At 39.1% G+C, this 20,102-nt stretch overlaps 1 protein-coding gene across 7 annotated transcripts in view; it reads left to right on the top strand.

Moving 5' to 3' along the window:
- LOC114097381 (zinc finger protein 14 homolog) overlaps positions 1–20,102 on the top strand; it is a 97,970-nt gene that overhangs the window by 27,081 nt on the left and 50,787 nt on the right. For 2 of the 7 annotated variants that reach the window (XM_027941276.2, XM_071605033.1), the window contains exons 1-2: positions 11,580–11,729; positions 19,681–19,767. In XM_027941276.2, the coding sequence (XP_027797077.1) occupies positions 19,759–19,767 (9 nt within the window). In that variant the 5' untranslated portion in view covers positions 11,580–11,729; positions 19,681–19,758. Of the gene's footprint in view, positions 11,730–11,763; positions 11,864–12,182; positions 12,205–17,090; positions 17,244–19,028; positions 19,562–19,680; positions 19,768–20,102 lie in introns of those variants that run through there. The other 5 variants (XM_071605034.1, XM_071605036.1, XM_071605037.1 and 2 more) reach the window with 5 other exon arrangements.

Below are 20,102 nucleotides of genomic sequence, written 5' to 3'. Positions count from 1 at the left end.
ATGCTGTATTTCTCAGTCTAGAAATCAGGAGGAAAGAGGTATAAGTAATACACAGAAATGTCTACTTAAGCCCTCTTTGTCTTATTTCTAATAATAATGGTAACACATTGGTTACCGACAATATGTTCTAATTTTTGTTTAATTGAGGAGATAAGGAACTCAGTCAAAGGATATTGGGTTCCACACAGAATGTCGTCATCAACCAGCATGGGCAGCTGAAATATGATAACTTGTGTGAATTTACGGGAACACCAAATAAAACCCAGACACAATTTACCTTGTTTTACACAAGCTTCAGGAAAGCTTCCCCAGCTCTCGGCCTCAGGCTCCCCAAAAGGGAGAGCAAGAGAAAGTCACTGACAATAGAGAAGGAACACGTTCAGAAGTGAGATTTTATTGGGGGGACTCCTGTTCCTAGAAAGTTCTATCCAAAAAAGGTCAGAAGGGGCAGGACTACAAGGGAACAGGTGAGTGTAACTCGGAAGATCAAGTCACTGCGCCAGACAAGAGTGATCTTTCAGATCCTCATGATGCATCAGGACTGGAAGGCATGGTTACTCAATGTGGCTCCCCACAATAGAAAATCTAAGCAGGCAAAGATAGAGAGCCAGGAAAAATGTCCCAAATAACAGAATTTGTGTGGTGAGATCACCTCTGGTATTATCACTGTGCACAGATTCTCTAGTTTATATGATTGACAGTGTAAGTGCTGGATTGTGACTATTCCTGCTAGTGACAACTGTTCACCTGGAATCACTCTTCTGGGAGAGATGGGTTCTCCATGGACCTGTGCCTTTGCATCATTATGCCTTACTGTTCTGAGGTGGTGTTTGAGTGGTAGATCCTAGACTCCATCCCTACACATTAACAGCTGAGGAAGCTGGAATGGCCTCTGCTTCTAAAGATGGGTATTTCCCAAGGATACACAAATACTGGGCAGCCAAATTAATGGTCAGTGTTCACAAGATGACATCCCAACAATGTGCATGTTTCTTCCCATAACTGAAAATTCAAACCTTACCTAAAATAATGTAGCCATTCCTTTTTCAGCTGAAAAGTATGTTGGGTAATGTCTCCTGTTTATTAGAATCCTGTGTACATATGCTATAATCTTCATCTAAGTTGTAACTCAATTTATATAGAGGAAGAGGGAGAGTAAAAAAATAAATGAGATAATAACTACATGCATATTAAGTAGATAGATGTTCCAGTCTTCTTTCTATAACTAATAGTTGTAACATGTTCCCCTTTTCACTAGCAGATTAGGGAGCTTTTATTAGGTAAAGTAAGTAGTGGCTTACAATGCACAGAACAGCCCCACAACACTGAATTACCCAAAACATAATGCCAGGGTTAAGAAAATTTGACCAAAGATAATTATTTAATAGCATTGTAAGGTGCATACAAGGAATACAGGAATTTTGGTCACAGAGCTTGTCTATAAGATAAGATGCATAGGGATCTGGGGGGTATAGCTCAGTGTTACCTGCCTAGCATGTCTGAGGCCCTGATTTCCTTCCCCAGCTTTATACATGTATGTATGTTTAAGATTTAATTTTCTAATTATAAAAATGTAAAGGAAACCAGGTGTGGTGGCCCACACTTATAATCCCAGGACTCCAGGACACTGAGGCAGCAACTTAGCAAGGCCCTAAGCAATTTAAGGATCCCCCGTCTCAAAATGAAAACAAAGGAAAAGCCAAAAAAACTAAGAGGGGTGGAATACATGTAGCTCAATGGTTCAATCTCCAGAACCAAAAAAACAAACAAACAAAACAAAAAAAAACACCAGTTATGACTCCTCTACAGAAAATCTTCAAAGAGGGGAAGAGGACTTAAATGGCTGTGAATGGATAGGATGCCATGTTAACTCAAAAATTAATAGCTGAAGTCTCCAACCATCCCAATCTGCAATCCCTGGTCCTAAAAGGAAGAGCTTTCTGTCATCTTCTTCTTTCCCTCTAGCTTTTCATCACCCAAAACTAATTAATTATGCACATATATATGGTGTGTGTGTGGGGGGTGTGTGTTTGTGTGTGTGTGTATGTGTGTGTACATTTTACTTTTCACTTGCACTGCTGAGTAAGTAGAGATTATGTGTTGACTTATGAGTCATTTAGCCTAGGATGGCATTTGCTCTGCACTGAGAAAGCAGTTGTTATCAGGAGAAAAATAGCTGGGTCCTTAATGAAAAGAATTCAGGTCAAATCTTTTTTCTTTTCCTGTGTATAAGCATATCTCCATTAGAGGAGAAATATAAGCATGAAAGCAGCTGATTTCCTGAAATTTCTCCATTTCTCCATTGAAATGGAAAAAATTCCTCATAAGTTGTGTTGGACTTATCTCACAGGGGAAATATTTATTCTCTACTTACAAGAAGCACAAAACCAAACATTTCTGCCTGTAGCCTGGGTTTTTCTAAAATGCTGAAAATATCTCCTTCTTGTTGCTTAATCATGCTTTGGCAATCAGTCACCCCTTTGGCTCCTTCTCCAGCCTATGAGCTGGGTAAGGAATACATTGCAAGCATTATTTTCCTGGAAACTAAACCTTTTAATTGAGGGTGATTTCTGTACTTGAGAAATTTGTTATGGGCCAAGATAGAATTCAAAACTCAACAACAACTTAGGCAGGAGATGAAATTACATTTTAATAACAGGGACCATGAACAAGATCAAACATGTAAATCAGAACTTTTCCTTATATTAGACAGAACAAGATCACTTCCCTTTCAAGGTAAACTCCATGTGAGAGTGAAATAAACATAGCTATATACAATACAAAGGTATAATATACATTCATTAAACTTATTAAGGGTGTACAATAAATTAACTGTTGATTATATCATTTTAACTTTGATGTTAATAATGAATATAAAGATGAAAAGTGACATTAAACTGCTAACTTTAATAGATTTTATAATACATATAAAATAAATTCATTATTTTTCTTTCTTTATGAACATCTAAAAAGACATTTTTCCTGAAATCCTACATTCAGGGTTAGGTTATTTGTGAAAGGAAAGTGACCACAACACGTGGACCAACCAAGAGATTTTTATTGCAACAGTGCAACAGAGGAGAAAAGAGAGAAAGAAAAAGCCGGGTGCCCTGGCAGGGGAAGCTTTTTATAGCCCTTCTGCTGTGCTGCCTAAATCTAACAGGGTCTCTGGGTTTGCAAGCTGCCTTGTTGGCACTAGGAGGGTTAAGTGTTCAGCCTTGAGCAGGCGGGCAAAGCGTTCAGCCTTGAGCAGGGGCTTGGGCGTTTGGGCTTGAAGCAAACAGGTGATAAAGAACCAGACAGAGGGTTTGAGTGGCCAGGTCACCCTGCAGCTAACTTTATTTGGCAAGCCCTGCAGACAACTTATTCAGCCTGTCCTGCACCTAACAATTTGTACAATCTTATTTAGGAAATAGTAAGTATTTATCACTTATCTTCAGACCAGACTATTCATGCTATCTTTTATCTATATGAAGAGTCTACATATGGGACCTTGTGTTGGTCGGCTTTCCAGCACTATAACATAGCTATATACCATACAAAGGTATAATATACATTCCTGAGAGAATTAACTTATAAAGAAAAAAGTTTTATTTTGGCTCACATTTTTAGAGGTTCTAGTTTATGATGAGTTGGGCTTGTTGCATGTGGTGAGTCACTACACCAGGGCTGGGAGCACACAGTACAGCAAAGCCAGTCAACTCATGGCTAGAAGCAAAAGAGTATAAGAGGAATGGGTTGAGATCCTTCCCATGCTTAGCAAGTGCACACATCCAATGATCTGAGGCCCTCCCACAAGTCCCCACCGCTTATAATTTTCACTACGTCACCCTAGCTCCACTCTGGGGACCATGCCTTTAATATATGGGCCTTTGGGACACATTTAAGATCCAAACTGTAGCAGGCCTGCAAATTTACTACTTCCCAAATCATTCACAATTTGCAGTTTTATAAACAGTGCTGTGGTGAACAAGCACCTCACACACATTTTCGTGCATTTGTCTATCCCACTATTTCTTTTCTTTTTAAAATATTTTTAGTTGTTGATGGGCCTTTATTTTATCCACTTATTTATATGTGGTCCTGAGAATCAAACCCAGAAACCCACACACGCAAGGCAAGCACTCTACCACTAAGCTACCACTCTAGCCCCTGTCCCACTATTTTCTTAAGATAATTTTAAATACTTTTTAAATTGTAGATGTACACATGCCTTTATTTTATTTATTTTTATGTGGTGCTAAGGATCAAACCCAGTGCCTCTCACATGTGCTAAACAAGCACTCTACCACTGAGCTACAAATCCAGCTCAAGATAAATTTGGTTTTTTCAAAGTACTAGGGATTGAGCCCAGAATTCAGGGGCACTCTACTACTGAGCTACCTTCTCAGCCATTTTTATTTTTTTGAAACTGGGTCTAGCTAAGTTGCCAAAGCTGGCCTCAAAGTTGTGATCCTCCTGCCTCAGCCTCATGAATGTGTGTAATTACAGGTGTGTGTCACAACAATAAGATAACTTCTTAAAAGTTGAATCATTGGGCTTGGGCTGTAGTTCAGTGGTAGAATGTGGGAGATCAACCTCGCATGTGACTGAGTTAACTCCCCTGCTGGGCGATGTGGCTTCAGGCACCCTTGCTGCTAGACTGCCCCACTCTTCTAGGGTTCAAGTGACTGTGTCTTCCTACAGCCCCATGGGTGAAGCTATGCTTACCTTTGTAATATAACCCCTTGTCCTGTTTAAGATAGAATCTTCCATGGAAGTGCCTTGTGTGTGTCCCCTTCTCTTACTGTGCCCTTGGGTGTGGCCTACCCAGATGTCAATCAACCTGTTGACAGTGGACATCATGAAGATGGACTCAGCCCCCTGAAACCTGACCCCTTGCCTCATTTGAATAGCTTCTCCTCAATAAAAGGGGTCAGCACGTGCTCTCTCTCTCTCTCTCTTCCTGCAGACCCTTAAGGTCAGAGGAGCCATCACAGCGACCCCAAAGTAAAAGGTATTTGTGTCTCTTGTGTGGTTATTTTGCACAGCCCAGTCAGCCCAGTTTACCTGGAGTGATCCCTGAGCCTTTTAGTCTCGAGAACAGAAACCAGGCAGTAGAACACTTGCCTCACACATGTGGGACACTGGGTTCAATCCTCAGCACCACATAAAAATAAATGAATAAATAAAGATATTGTGTCCATCTACAACTAAAATAATTTAAAAAGTTGACTCATTGGGCTTCACAGATATGTTAGCAAAAGCCTTCATGAGCATGATTGTTTTACATTTCCACACCTACATCACTGATTTTTAAAAAATTTTATCTTCTCCATTTATAATAATTCATTTAAATTGCAATTTCTTTTGAGATATCTAATTAACTTATTGAATTTATGTGTTTCTTTGCAATTTTTTTTCTTTTACAGGTTGTGTATCTTTTATCTAAAATGCTTGAGACCAGAATAGAATTGGAAGTTTGGAATTTTTTTTAGGTTTTGGAATGTTTGCATATAAACGAGATTTCTTGGTGATGGAACTTAAGTCTAAACACTAAATTCATTTATTTCATATATATCTTATGTACACAACCTGAAAAAATTTATATAGCATTTTAAATAAGTTTGTGCCTGGAACAAACTTTGTCCTGTGATATTTTCCACTTATGGCATCTTCTTAGCGTTCTAAAACTTTTAGGTTATAAAGCATTTCAGATTTTGGATTTTTGGACTAGGGATGTTCAGTGTTTAGTAAATGCCTACTCACATTCCTTTTTCTTTGCTGTGTTCACTTTTTTATTATTTATTATTTTTTTTCTCATTCCATTAATATATGAATACACTGTTGTATACCATTGAACCAAATACCAAAATAACAATGACAATAATAAAAGATCCAAAACAAATAAAGGAGTTAAGGCATTTTTAATTTCTCACTTTGATAATGCAAGAATGCTTGTCCTTACAGTCCTGAGGAGCTGAGAAGCCCACCTGCTCATGGAAGCAATGTTAATAGAGAGTAGGCAAATAGGAGGTGAGATCCAGGAAGTCTATACCTGAGAATCATTGATACAACAGCCATTCTTTCTGCCCAGGGACCCAACAACAGTATAGTACTAAACCCCAATGCAGTTGAGGATGTGCATGAGCTTCTACCTCTGTTTCCATAACTAGAATTCATTTTCCTACCTGTGGCCCAGCTTAAGAAAAGCTAATTCCTGGGTACCTTGTTTCTACCACTATCTATGCACTGAGTAGCAAGGCTCTGTAAAGAAACAGGAGAATTAATCATCAGCAGGAAAGGTAGACATACAGTATTCTGAGGAATCAGTCTAAGACTGACTTCAAAGAAAATTCAGTATTGCCTGATAAATTTTGTTATCATATTGAAACCAAAGTTTTGAGATGAAACTTGATTCTGTGCTTCTGCTGCCAAGTGAGACTGGAGTTTGCTGCTGCTGGCAGGTGGGGTCTGTGTAAGGTTGTAGGCCTTTGGCCCTGAAAGTGTTACAGCTCTCAATGATGGGCTAGCCCTCTAGTGTTGCAGCAGACCCTAGCAACACCATCAATTTCTTCTTCATTCCAGGTTCTTGTCTTGCATATTCAAAGAATGAAATCCACAGAGTGAGTATAAGAGTAGGATTTATTAAAAAATAGAACTCTCACAGTGCAAGAAGGGACCCAAGAGCAGATTTTCTCCATCCAAGTGTGCTAGTCTAGGGGTTTGTCTTGGATCACTGCTATTGGTTGAAACTTATGATAATTAGGGTTTGTGAAAAGACTAAAGCTAGTGGTTAGCCCTGAATCTCATTCAGGTTTGCCTTACTTCCATTCTTCACCCCTGCTTTGGGAAGTAGTAGATTGAAGTCATTGAATTGAGATGTCTGGAGCTGCAGTGCCTGTGTGGAATGAACTTCTGCAGTGGGCATCTAAACCATGTGCAAGCTAGACTGTGTAGGGTGACTGGTTGGCTTGCCCTGGCTCACCTCTGCCTGGCCCTCTGGCCCTCAGGCACATGCATCCATGGCAGACTCCACTCGGCAGCAGGTACTTGCTGCCTGTGCTTCAGCTCACCTGGGCTGCTGTTCGCCTATTACTTCTCTTCAGGGACCAGGGTGCTGGTTGCATGGCTTGGTGGCTAGAGAGCCATGTCAATATTACCCTGCTGATGACTAGCCTTGTGCCATGTATTAATTCTAATGATGTTGCTGTTTTACGTAAGGCAGGTGAGGTAGAAATGACTTTGAACTTAAAAAAATAATAATTAATTAATATATATATATATATATATATATATATATATATATATATTATAAAATCTCCATCAAAACTAAATATTGTAAAAAAAAGAAAAAAGAAAAAGACAAAACTAAATATTGTAATGTATTTGAATATTGTAAATGTATTTGACATGAATCATGTAAAATAAAACATTTTTATCTCATTTTCTTCTATAAAGAGAGCTGCCATTTACCCTTTTCTTTTATTTAGATGGTTACAGTTCCTTACAGATATTATTGATAACATAGGGAAAATTTTGTTATCAAATAGTTTTTAAACACTAGCTATATATCTGTGGGTGATATACTATAAAAATATAGGGGCTGGCAAAATTTTCTATAAAGGACCACATAATAATAAATATAATTAATCTTCATTTATGGATTTTGTATTTGTAAAGTCCCTCCCCAAAGTCAATATTTGCTGCACTTTTGAGGTCATTTATGGACATTTGAAGAGTTGTGAGAAATGTGTCCCTTAGTAGTCATGTTTTCAGTTGAAATTGGACAATCCTGATCTTTCTTGTTTCAGATCTCATAAGATAAATAGGTATCCTTTTTGCAGTCTATTTAATACCACTTTTTTCATATTTTTGTGTTGTTTTTTTTTTAGTGATTTTGCTGCTTAAAGTGCTGAAGTGCTCTTTTGTGCTCCAAAGCACAAAGAGACTACAATGTCTTTGTGTTAAATTAGCTGTATGGAGAGATTCAAGATGGTAGACTAGAGGAAGGCTGCATTTCCAGTCGCTCCATGCCAGGGATTCAAGCAGTGGGAGTCCTGATTCTTAGCAAGGTATGTGAAAGAGAGAATTCACTGAAATTATTGGGTGCATTGAACAAAGGACAAGAAAAATACATTGGGGCCAAGCTGGTTGTGGCTGTGACAGCAGCATTGGTTCACTGCAGAGGGGTGGGATGACACAGAGAATCACAATGAACAAAAACTTGTAGAACAGAAAAGCATCCTGAACCTAGCTGATCCAGAGCCTGCACAGTAGACTGAGCTGGAGTTTGAAAATTGCTTTGTATTTCTCAACTGGCAAGCAGAGAGCTGAATCTGGTAGCCGTTGTGAGGAGGCTACACTTTAAACTGCTGCTGCAAATATTGCCATACTGTTTTGGCAAGCATCTATTGTATGGCCTAGGTTGTACCTAGCAAAATGTGAGGCAAACAGAAACAGAGAATATTGTACCCAGGGAGGTTCAAGTCAGAGATACAGAGTAGAGTGCAACTCAATTCCCTTTTGAGACTGGCCAATCAAGTGATCAGCTGAAGGGGTCAGGAAGCTGAAGAGGTGTGTGATTATTCTTGGGGACTAAGTCTGGGAAGGCCATATTCATGGGAAGCAGAGTGTGGGAGACCTGTGGAAGTTTGGCTCCGCTGCTCCTCAAGTAGAATTAGTAGTCTCCTGAGATGCAGATTCAGCATCTGCCCTGCCCAGAGGTATGTTGATCTAATCTCTCCAGAACAGGTACCACACAACAAAGTCCATAAGGCCTGACTAGAGCTAAGCCCCAGCTTCTGGAACTCTCTACTTAGAAATTCTGTAGCAGCTTCACCCTTGGAAGAGCAACATTGTGGTCTGCCTGGACAAAACTCCAATCCATAGAACTTTCCATTCTGCTGTACCTTATATGGTGAGAAGGGAAGTTGAAAGCTATTTCAATAAGCTTCAGTTTTAGGTCACTCCAGCTGGCAGCTCAGTGAGCAATGAAGGGTTTAATAATTCCCAGCCCTCACTCATGCTCTCCCTTTTTTTTTCCTCAGAAAATACCCCAAGAAGAAATGGAAATGGCAGTTGAGCATAGGCAGTTACAATCCATCTTCTTCACCAGTTCTGACCACCTCAGTGGAGACTATTCTTTTATTTTTTCATTAAGAATTTTTTTCCCCTTTTGCCAGGTGCAGTGGCTCACACCTGTAATCCCAGTGACTCTGGATGTTAAGGCAGGAAGATCTCGAGTTCAAAGCCAGTCTCAGCAAAAGCGAGGTGCTAAGCAACTTTGTGAGACCCTATCTCTAAATAAAATACAAAAATAAAAAGGACAAGGTGTGTAGCTCAGTGCTAAGTGTCCCTGGATTCAATCCCCAAAACTAAAAAAAATAAATAATAGAAACACAAAACAAGCTTATGTATTTATTAGTGAAAATGTTGTGGCCATATCCTTGTTAGAGTATAACCTGTGGACTGGGGATGTGGCTCAAGCAGTAGCGCGCTCACCTGGCATGCGTGCGGCCCGGGTTCAATCCTCAGCACCACATACAAACAAAGATGTTGTGTCCGCCGAAAACTAAAAAATAAATATTAAAAAATTCTCTCTCTCTTCTCAGAGTCTCTCTCTCTCTCAAAAAAAAAATATATATATAACCTGTATTTCCTCTCAGAGCAATGGTTTAGTATTTACCAATTCAGTGTTTGCAGGAAATTTACAGGCCATAACTACTGTGAATAATGAAAATAAACTATATTTTAGGCTTACAATTTGGTCTGTGTAACCCCTCAATTCTGTTCTTGTAGCTCAAATACAGTCATGGACTATTAGTACACATACATATTGGCTATGTTTAAATAAAACTTTATTTATGGACAATGAAACTTGAAATGCATGCTTTTCAAACCTCATGAAATATCATTTGCCCTTTTATTTTTCTTTTAAATATTTAAATATATACAAACCTTTCTCAGCTGTTACTTAATGACAAATGAGGGGTCACTTTTGGACTGCAGATTGCAGTTTATCAACTTCTGATCTAAAAGAACTACAATCGGGCTGGGGATGTGGCTCAAGCGGTAGCATGCTCGCCTGGCATGCGTGCGGCCTGGGTTCGATCCTCAGCACCACATACAAACAAAGATGTTGTGTCTGCCGAGAGCTAAAAAATAAATATTAAAACAATTCTCTCTCCCACTCTCTTTAAAAAAAATAAAAGAACTACAATCTAAAATTTTACTTAATATTGTCAGTAATAATATTGGTGTTGCATTTTTAAACTATTTTATGCCAATAGTTGGTTAAAGCCAAGAAATAAATGTTAGTGTGACTAGGAACCAGGATTTCTGTTAAAGAAGGCTGAATATAAAAGCCTAGAAAAAAAATTTGTGATGTTAAATTTGAATTACTTGTGCCAGTATGAACTCACGTTTTGTGTCTTTTTTTGGGGGGTGGTGGTATCTCCCCCCCTTTTTTTTATTGGGGATTGAATCCAGTGCTTAACCACTGAACCACCTTCCCAGCCCTTTTTACTTTTTAATTATGAGACAGGGTCTCGTTAATTGCTTAGACCTGCCTTGAACTTGTGATCCTCTTGCCTTAGCTTCCTGAGTCGCTGGGATTACAGGTGTGTACCACCACACCTGGCTAAAAAAATCTTATTTTAAAAGTTATGCTCATTTGCATATTATACCCGTGATTATTTGTAAAATAAATAAATAATTAAAAACATTTTCAAATCGAATCCTTCAGTATAATCGATGCTCCTTGCAGATGCAGCACTCCTCTCTCCATATCAGAGTTGAGGAGAACATGTATCTTGGTCACATCAAAATATCCAGATAGGCCAGGCACAAGGGCACAAACTGCAATCCCAGCGACTTGGGAGGCTGAGGCAAGAGGATCCCAAGTTCCACGCCAGCCTCTGCAACTTAGTAAGACCCTGTCTCAAAATTAAATTTAAAAAATGGGCTGGGGTCATAGCTCAGTTGGTAGAGTGCCCGTGGGTTCAGTCCTCTGTACCACTTTAAAAAAAAATTTTTTTTTTTTTCACATAGGAACACACCAGCGATGTGCACAGCAGGGACGACCTGACAGACAAACCTATCATAAATGTTCACAGTGAGTTACAGACAATTCCACAGAAACACAATCTCATGCACTCATTAAATCCTATTATCCCACAGACCACCACATCATTCAGTCCTACAGAGCCCGACACACAATTCATAAAACCTCCCTCACATATGTAATTCTGGTTACCCCAGAAACACTGTCTCAAACACAAACCACACAGGACGAATCACATCAGAACCACTCCAAGGGCAGACACAGCGCTTCCTTGGACAGAGTTCTTCAGCTGGCCCCACCGAGTGTCATGTTTTCAAACTTCACTCCTTCATTAACTCGCAGGCAGTCGGTCCCCGCCCCTCTCCACGCCCCGCCAGCACACGGTTTGAGACAAAGGACTGGGCAGCCTACACTAACAAGGGCGGAACTAGCTCTCAGGCTTACAAGGCGCGCCTGGACCCGCCCCCTTTGTTCAGGCGCGCCTGCGCACTCAGCGCGCGGCTGGCCCTCCCAACAACCCCTGCGTGCGGCCCGTTAGGTCCCTTGGGCTGTAGACAGTTCCCGGCCGAGCGTCTTCGCTTGGGCTGGGCATCACCTTGAGACGTGTTCGGCGCCACAAGTGAGCAGTCCTGTCCCGGAGTGTCGGTCCTAGCCATTACGTAACAAAGGCGCTGCGGCGCGGGGGGTAAGGAGAGGGAAGGGAGGCACTGTAGCGCGCTGCCTCGGGCCGCTGGTGAGAAGGGCGGTGTAGCTGTGTCGGTGGGCGTGACAGGACCTGGGTTTGGAACCGGACTCGGAGCGGTTGTGAGCTCGGGACCGGTACGTGATGGCGTTTGACCGAATTGGATGCAAAGCCTCTTGTGTGAGCGAAGTTGCTGTGGCCGTGGAGAGTATGACTGTGACCCCAGTGACATCTGCCATATAGCCACACCCAATCCAGAGTAGTGAAATGGCCCCTCCAGACATCATCTGAGCGCCAGGGAGAAGACTCCCAGCGAAAGGGCTCTGACCTGATCTTGGGATAAGAATGTTAGAAGTCAACGAGTCCCTCCAAGCCTGGCTCCTGGGAGGACTCCCACCATACCACGTCCCGATGCGCGGACAGACTCCCACGCCCTCACACTCAGTTCTGGGGATGGGGGTCCACCTGCAGGTTTCAGGTACTAGGGATTGAATGCAGAGTGCCCTCCAGGAAGCTATTATGAACTGCAGTCCAGCCCTGGGTATCCGTGACCCCTGCCTTTCATGGATACAGGGAAGGGTTCTGAATTGGTGTGAATAGGTGAATAGGTGTAGGCGTGACTGGGTAGAGGCATATGGGGTCGTGGCTCTGTGACCTCATTTAAACAGGCTGGGCTCCAAGAAAGGCCTGGATTTTAAGATTTCTTTCTTTCCCAGTTCTGCTGAACTTGTACATGCCTCGAAGGAAAAGGAAAGAATTGCCGTTTACCATTTAAAAGTCAAGGTCAAGACGAATAGTTTCCCCTTGTTCTGTGAAATGCATTTTTATTTTTTAGGACATAGGAACATTTGCTCCCTTCTCTCTCTCTTTTTATTTATTTTTGAGGTACTGTGGTCTCTTCTTTTTAAAAGTTATCTTCATTGAACTGCTACCTAGGCTGGCTCCCTAGTGCCTCTATGCGGGTATCCATTTGGAATGCTTTCAGTACTTCTGTCAACTTTATTTTTTTAAGAATTTTTTAGTTGTAGATGGACATAATATCTTTTGTTTGTTTTTTATGTGTTGCTGAGGATTGAACCCAGTGCTTCACACATTTTAGGCAAGCGCTCTACCACTGAGCTTACATCAGCCTTGTGGGCTTTATTTTTATAATTATGAACTCTTAGAATAAGTAGATAATAAACATTAGCTCGAACAAAAATTCTTTTTTAAATATGTATATATATTTTTTTTAAAAAAAATTTATTTTTTAGTTTTAGGTGGACACAATATCTTTATTGTGCTGAGAATCGAATCCAGTGTCTCACGCATGCTAGGCAAGTGCTCTACATCTGTGCTACAACCCCAGCCCTAGAATAAGAATTATTTTTAAAATTTTTTTTTAGTTGTTGATGGAGCTTTATTTTATTCATTTATTTATATGCAGTGCTGAGAATCGAACCCAGTACCTCACACATGTGCTCTTCCACTGAGCCACAACTTCAGCCCTGAACAAGAATTCTTAACCAGGGTAATTTGAAACTATTTAGGTCTTTCAGCAGACTAAACACCCTATGAAACTGTATGTAAAAATTTTTTGTAGATATTCGTTAATATGTCATTCTTCTGGAGACAAATTCTGTAATTTAACATGACCCCAAAAGATACACATCCATTGCCATAAATTTAAAGATTGTAATATCTAAGAATGTTTAGTTTTTTGGTACTAGGGATTGAACCCAGGGCCTCATGCCATGGATGCTGGCCAAGTAGTCTAGCACTGAGCTGTATCCTAAGCACCCCACCCACTTTTTTTTTTTTTTTTTTAGAACCAGGATTGAACCCAGGTGTGCTTAACCACAAGAGACACATTCCCAGCCCTATTTTATGTTTTATTTAGAGACAGGGTCTCACTGAGTTGCTTAGGCCCTCGCTAAGTTGCTCTTTGAACTCGTGATCCTTCTGCCTCAGCATCCGAGCCATCAGGATTACAGGTGTGAGCCATCATCCCCGGCCCAAGCCCTTTTTAAAAATTTTTATTTTTGAGACAGGGTCTCACTAAGTTGCCTAGGCTGACCCTGAATTTGCTGTCCTCCTTCCTTAGCCTCCTTAGTAGCTGGCATGACAGGCATGCTCTCCCACCCTTGGCATGTATTATGTTCTTAATCTCATCCTATAAGGTAGATAGTTATTATTCGACAATTTATCCATGAGGAAGCACAGACAATGAAGTTGTTACATGTCCAAATTCTCAGAGCTAATATAAATACACGACCAGTATCACTCCACATCATGTACAACCACAAGGATGAGAAGTTGTACTCCATGTATGTATAATATATGAAAATACACCCTATTGTCATGTGTGTGTGTGTGTGTGTGTGTGTGTGTGTATATATATATATATATATATATATATATATATATATATACCAGGGATTGAACTCGGGCACAGGATCACTGAGCCACATCCCCAGCCCTATTTTGTATTTTATTTAGAGAGAGGGTCTCACTGAGTTGCTTAGTGCCCCGCTTTTGCTGAGGCTGGCTTTGAACTCGTGATCCTCCTGCCTGGGATGTATATCTAAAAAGAATATTCAGGTGGTGCATGTCCACAATTCCAGAGGCTGGGGAGGCTGAGACAGGAGGATTGCAAGTTCAAAGCCAGCCTCAGCAATTTAGTGAGGCCCTAAGCCACTCAACAGGACCCTGTCTCTAAATAAAATATTAAAAAGGATTGGGGATGTGGCTCAGTGCTTAAGCACTCCTGGGTTCAACCCCAGTACAAAATAAAATAAAATAAAATAAAAATACAAAAAATAACTGTCAGAGCTTAGACTCATATCCTGAATGCTAACAAGAAAGCCTGTTTTTGATATATGAGAGTTTTCCACCTCCTGACATTGTGCATATTCTTTGTGTGTGTGTGCGTGCGCGCACACATATTCTTTTTAGTCTATCATACCTAGTAATTTGTCAGGAATATCTTTCTTCATTAGTTAATATGGACCAGAGCCATCATCATTAATAATTGCACAATGTGCTATTATATCTTAAAACATAATTTATTCAACCTGTTGTCTATCATTAGGTGATTTTTGTTGTCATAAATTATTCTTTGATGAACTTCCTTTCATATACATCTTTGTTTACTTTTACATACATTTCATAAGGATAAATTTCTTTTTTCTTTCTTTTTTTTTTCTTTTTTTTTTTTTTAACTATTGAGCCATACCCCAGCTCTTTTTATTTTTTATTTTAGACAGGGTCTCACTGAGTTGCTGAGGCTGGTTTCAAACTTAAAATCCTCCCATCTCAGCCTCCCAAATTGCTGGGATTACAGGTGTGCACTGCTTCACCCAGCTGTGCCTTAAAGTTTTTATGCTCAGCTATGGATGCAGAGTGAGACTAACAGGATGAGACAATTCAGCAGCTCTTTGGAGTGCTATCATGACTAAAATGACTCAGAAGAAAGATAAATGTATTAGTCAAGAAATCATGAGAAGCAACATCATTGAAACAAGGCATTAGTTATGGTTAGTCATTCTGTAATAGGCAAAACTCCAATGTATGTAAACAAGCTTAGAAATCATAGTGTAGATGTAGATATTGGGAACTAAAGTAAATACACATACACATAAATGTTTTTGTCCTGCCAAAACACAAATACAGTACTTATAACTCTTTTATTATCTGGATTCTTCACTCAGTAAAATGTAGTAAGCATATTTAAGTTAAAGATATACATCATCTTTTAAAATTATAATAGTTTTGTTTTGTTTTTGCTTTTTTGCAGGACTGGGTATCAAACTCAGGGCCTCACATGTCCTAGACAAGTGCAGTACTGCTAAGCTGTATTCCCATTCTTTTTTATTCTATAGGTGCTTTATGATTTATTTAATCTATTTCCTACTGAAGGACATTTGGGTTCTTTCCAACTTTTTCCCATTAGAAACAATGTCAGTATACTTTTACATACACCTTTGACCATGTGTATAATTATTTTCTTTAATCCCCCAAATAGAATTTCTGAGTCAGAGGGTTTGCATGGTTTAAGCACTGCTTGTACATACTTGTAAGTTAAGTCTATAGCATACTGGTTAGAATGTTCATTTTCTCACATACTTGATAATATGGGCATCAGTATTAAAGTGAGATTTACTTTCTTTTGGTGATTTGATTTTTTTTTTTTTTATTTAAGAGAATCATGCATGCCAGGCTTCTCACACTGGAATTGAAATTCTGTGTTTCAGAGGCTAGAGTTGAATGAAAGCTGGCTTTTGGTTAGAAAAATAAGGATTTTAAATGCAGCTTTGCTACTTCTAAATTGAATTTCTCCCAGTGGTTTCAAATTTTCTGATTTATTGAATGGATAGAATATCATACTAAAGGGTTGGGGTTGTGGCTCAAAGGTAGAGCACTTGCCTACCTATGTGTGAGGCACTGGATTTGATTCTCAGCACCATATATGAATAATGAATCAAATAAAGGTCCATCAAAAACTAAAAAAAAATTTTTAGAAAGAATATCATACTAAATAGCAGTCCTGAAGATTCAGTTAAAACACCCATTACTTAGAAGTTTAGTTTTGTTTTAACCAAGGAGAAACCCTATGGCACTTTGCCACTGAGCTGCATCCCCAGTCCTTTCTATTTTTTATTTTGAGGCAGAGTCTCACTAAGTTGCCCAAACTGGACTTGAACTTGTGATTCTCCTGCCTTAGGCTCCCAAATAACTGGGATTACAGGCGTCTGTCACCACCCTTGTTGGAAGTTCTTTTTTTTTTTTTTTAGAGTAGAAAGTAGAAGGCTTTATTAAAGGACAGCAGAAAAGACTTCTCCCTGGAGGAAGAAGGGGACCGGAAAGCGGAAATTCTTGATAAGTGGATATGTTTTATTGTCTAGTAATCCATACTTCTTCACTCTAGGTTGTGAGAAAGAGAATGGTAAATGAAGTCAGGCAGGAAAACAGTGTGGGTAATTCTCATTGAAAATAGGATGAGCCCAAAGGATTTTGGTAGCTGTTGTCCTGGCTGCTGACAGGCTGGGCTGCCAGTGCCTCAGTTTTGCAGTGATAATGGCCATCAGGCTTAATTCTTATATGACTCAATCAAAACTCTTTCTCACTCTCTGTTTCTCTTTAATATCCCCACCATCATTAATATAAAAGCTGTGTGAATATTCATTTTCAACATAAACAAAATCAAGCTAAATCATCATGTAAGATCCTTTCAGGATGTCTCCACATTAAGCCTTGCTTTCTTACCTAAAAAGCTTGTCCTTCTTTATTTCTTCCTTTGAGAGAAATCATTCTTCAGACTATCCCCTTCTCATTATTTAAAGCTCTCATCATTGGGCCCATCACTTTGCTTTCACAGAGACCTGTGAATGAAAGCTGGCTTTTGGATAGAAAATCTTCAGAGCACATTTCCAGAATTTTCCAGAATTTAGGAGACATTTGAAGATTCCAAGCAAGGTCACACTGGGAGCCCTCCACTACTCATATATAGAGAGACATCATTTCTATGGCTTCTAGCAGGTAATTTGTAGAGGAAATTCATGAAGAAAACTGTAAGCCCCTGATATCTACAGATTAGGCATTCATAGAATCAACCATCCTGGGATTTAAAACATTCAAAACATTAAATCTGTCCTGAAACATGTAAGGACTGATTTCTTTTTATTATTTCTTAACTAATATAGTATAACAATTACTTCCATAACAGTTATCTTGTATTGGGCATTATAAGTAATTTGAGATTAATTTAAAGTATACAGGAGGAGGTACGTAGGTCCTATGCAAATATGACACCACTTTATTTAAAGGATTGAGCATCCATGGATTTTGGTATCCAAGGAGGTCCAGAAACCAATTCTCCAGAGATACCAAGTAGAGACAATATAGACTCTAGTTCTAAGTATTATTGCTAATTCTCAATACAGGATAGTTTATACACATATAAAAGGAAATTTTTTTTTTTTTTGAGCTGGAATTGTGGCTCAGTGGCAGAGCACTTGCCTAGCACATGTGAGGCACTGGGTTCGATTCTCAGCATCACACATAATAGATAAAGGCTTGTTGATAACAAAAAAAATTTTAAAAAGGAAATTTTTTCTTGAGTTTGTAATCCTAGAGACTGCAAAACTCAGAAGAAGGATAATGCACTAATCATCAGGGAAATGCAAAGTCACCATGAAATATCACCTCACCCCAGTAAGCATGGCTACTATAAAAAAATACTAAAAATAACAAATGTTGGTGAGTAAGGATATGGAAAAAAGGGAATCCTTGCACATTGCTGATGGGAATGTAAAAGAGTGCAGACATTATGGAAAACATTTTGGAGGTTCCTCAAATAATTAAAAATAGAACAACCATATGATCCAGTATTCCTACCAGAGGGTGTATATCCAAAGGAAATGAAATTAGTATGTCATAGAAACACTCGTGCTCCCATGTTCATTGCAGCATTATTTACCATAGCCAAGATATAAAGTCAATCTAAATATCCATCATCTAATAAATGGGTAAATAATACATACATATGCACAATGAAATACTATTCAACCATAAAAATTTAAATCCTCTCATTTGCAACAACATGGATGGAACTGGAGATCATATATTAAATGAAATAATCCGTGCACAGAAAGATTACTTGCATGATCTTACACACATGGCATTTTAAAAAGCTGATCTCATAAAATTGAGAATACAGAGGTGGTCACTAGAATATTGGGAGTGGGAAGGGACAGGAAGATATTGACTAATGGGCTCTGAGTTACAGTTAGATAGGAGCAGAAGTTCTGGTGTGATTCTAGATAACAATAATGTACTGTAGATTTCAAAAAGATAAAAAAAGGATTTTAAAAGTTTTCACCATGAAGAAATGATGTATACTTAAAAGACAAATATGATTAATATGTTTTAACCATTGTGTAAAGCAAACATATATCAAAACATAACATGGTACCTCATTGATATATACAATTTGCAAGTTTTGTGTATCAATTAATAAAATAATATGCCAGGTATAGTGGTGCATGCCTGTAATCCTAGAAGCTCAGGAGGCAGAGGCAGTAGGATTGTGACTTCAAAGCCATCCTCAGCAAAAAGCAAGGTGCTAAAGCAACTCAGTGAGACCCTGTCTCTAAATAGAATACAAAACAAGGCGGGGGTGTGACTCAGTGATTGAGAGCCTCTGAGTTCAATTCCTAGTACCAAAAAAAAAAATTATATATACACACACACACACACACACACTCACACACACACACGTGTGTGTGTGTGTGTGTGTATGTATGTGCCTGTGTAGTCAAAAAATAGGGATAATAAAGATGATTAGATGTTTAGTACTTCAAGACATGAGCCCAAGTCTTTTGAATGAAGAAGCAACAAGACCTATAACTTTGCATTGCCAACTAATTAAACCATCTCAGCCTGGTGGGCATCCTTAGTCTCCCAAAGACCTGTTAAAAACTAAGAAAGTTAAGATTTTTCCCCTTCATTATGATCCACCCTGACCTCATTTTTAGATCATTTCAACTTTTTCTTCTCAGTTACAATCTTTCCTCCAAATCTGGATCCTAAAAGGATTTGTAAATGCCACTGTCCAGCCTCAACATCTAGAGGTAAAGGAAATATTGTAAGGAAATGCTGATTTTTTTCCATCTTCTTATTTGTCAGATTTTGTTGTTGTTGTTATTATTATTACTGAATTTCTCTTTTTATATCTAGTGAATCCAAGCAGATATTTGTCAGACTTTGAAGGAGACTCTGGTTTAGATCATATGGCCCCTTATCAGCCATGAAATTTAAGAGGGATTAGATTTATCTAGACTTTCTCAGTTCTCCTTGTAAGTATATATCTGTGTGTGATGGAGAGATCAGAAGAGGGAAAAAGTCATAGTAACTCACATCATTTGGGGAGTTCTAGGGTGTATCTCAGCTCATGGCCTTGTTTTCCTCCCCCTAGTTCTGGCCTCTGTGGATTCTACTTCCCCTGGCAAACAAACCCCAAGGAGGACTTAACCATTTCTTGAATTACTAAATCATGGCCCGGGTAAGTTACTGCTTATTTCTCTTTCTGGAAATATTATAATGTTCAGATCCTGTGAACATTTCTTTTCTGAAACTTCCTGCCTATCAAAGCTACATCCAGGAACTTTCTCCCTAGTTCTAAATTCAGTGAGGGATGAAGCTAAATATCACAATGCTATGAAACCTCTTTTCCCAATCATTGTGTATTCATCGAACAAATCCTTTAGTATCTCCTATATGTGTCAAGTCTTCTGCTAAAAGCTGTGATGACACAGAAATGAAGTTGCTCACAGGAGATATTTTACCATCCCTTCTGAGTTGATGAGAGAAGATAGGTCCATTTAACCACTTGTAGGA

The sequence above is a fragment of the Marmota flaviventris genome, chromosome 18 (assembly GCF_047511675.1).
Source record: "Marmota flaviventris isolate mMarFla1 chromosome 18, mMarFla1.hap1, whole genome shotgun sequence".
In the NCBI taxonomy this organism is placed as follows: domain Eukaryota; kingdom Metazoa; phylum Chordata; class Mammalia; order Rodentia; family Sciuridae; genus Marmota; species Marmota flaviventris.
This window is presented reverse-complemented; position numbering and strand designations above follow the sequence as displayed.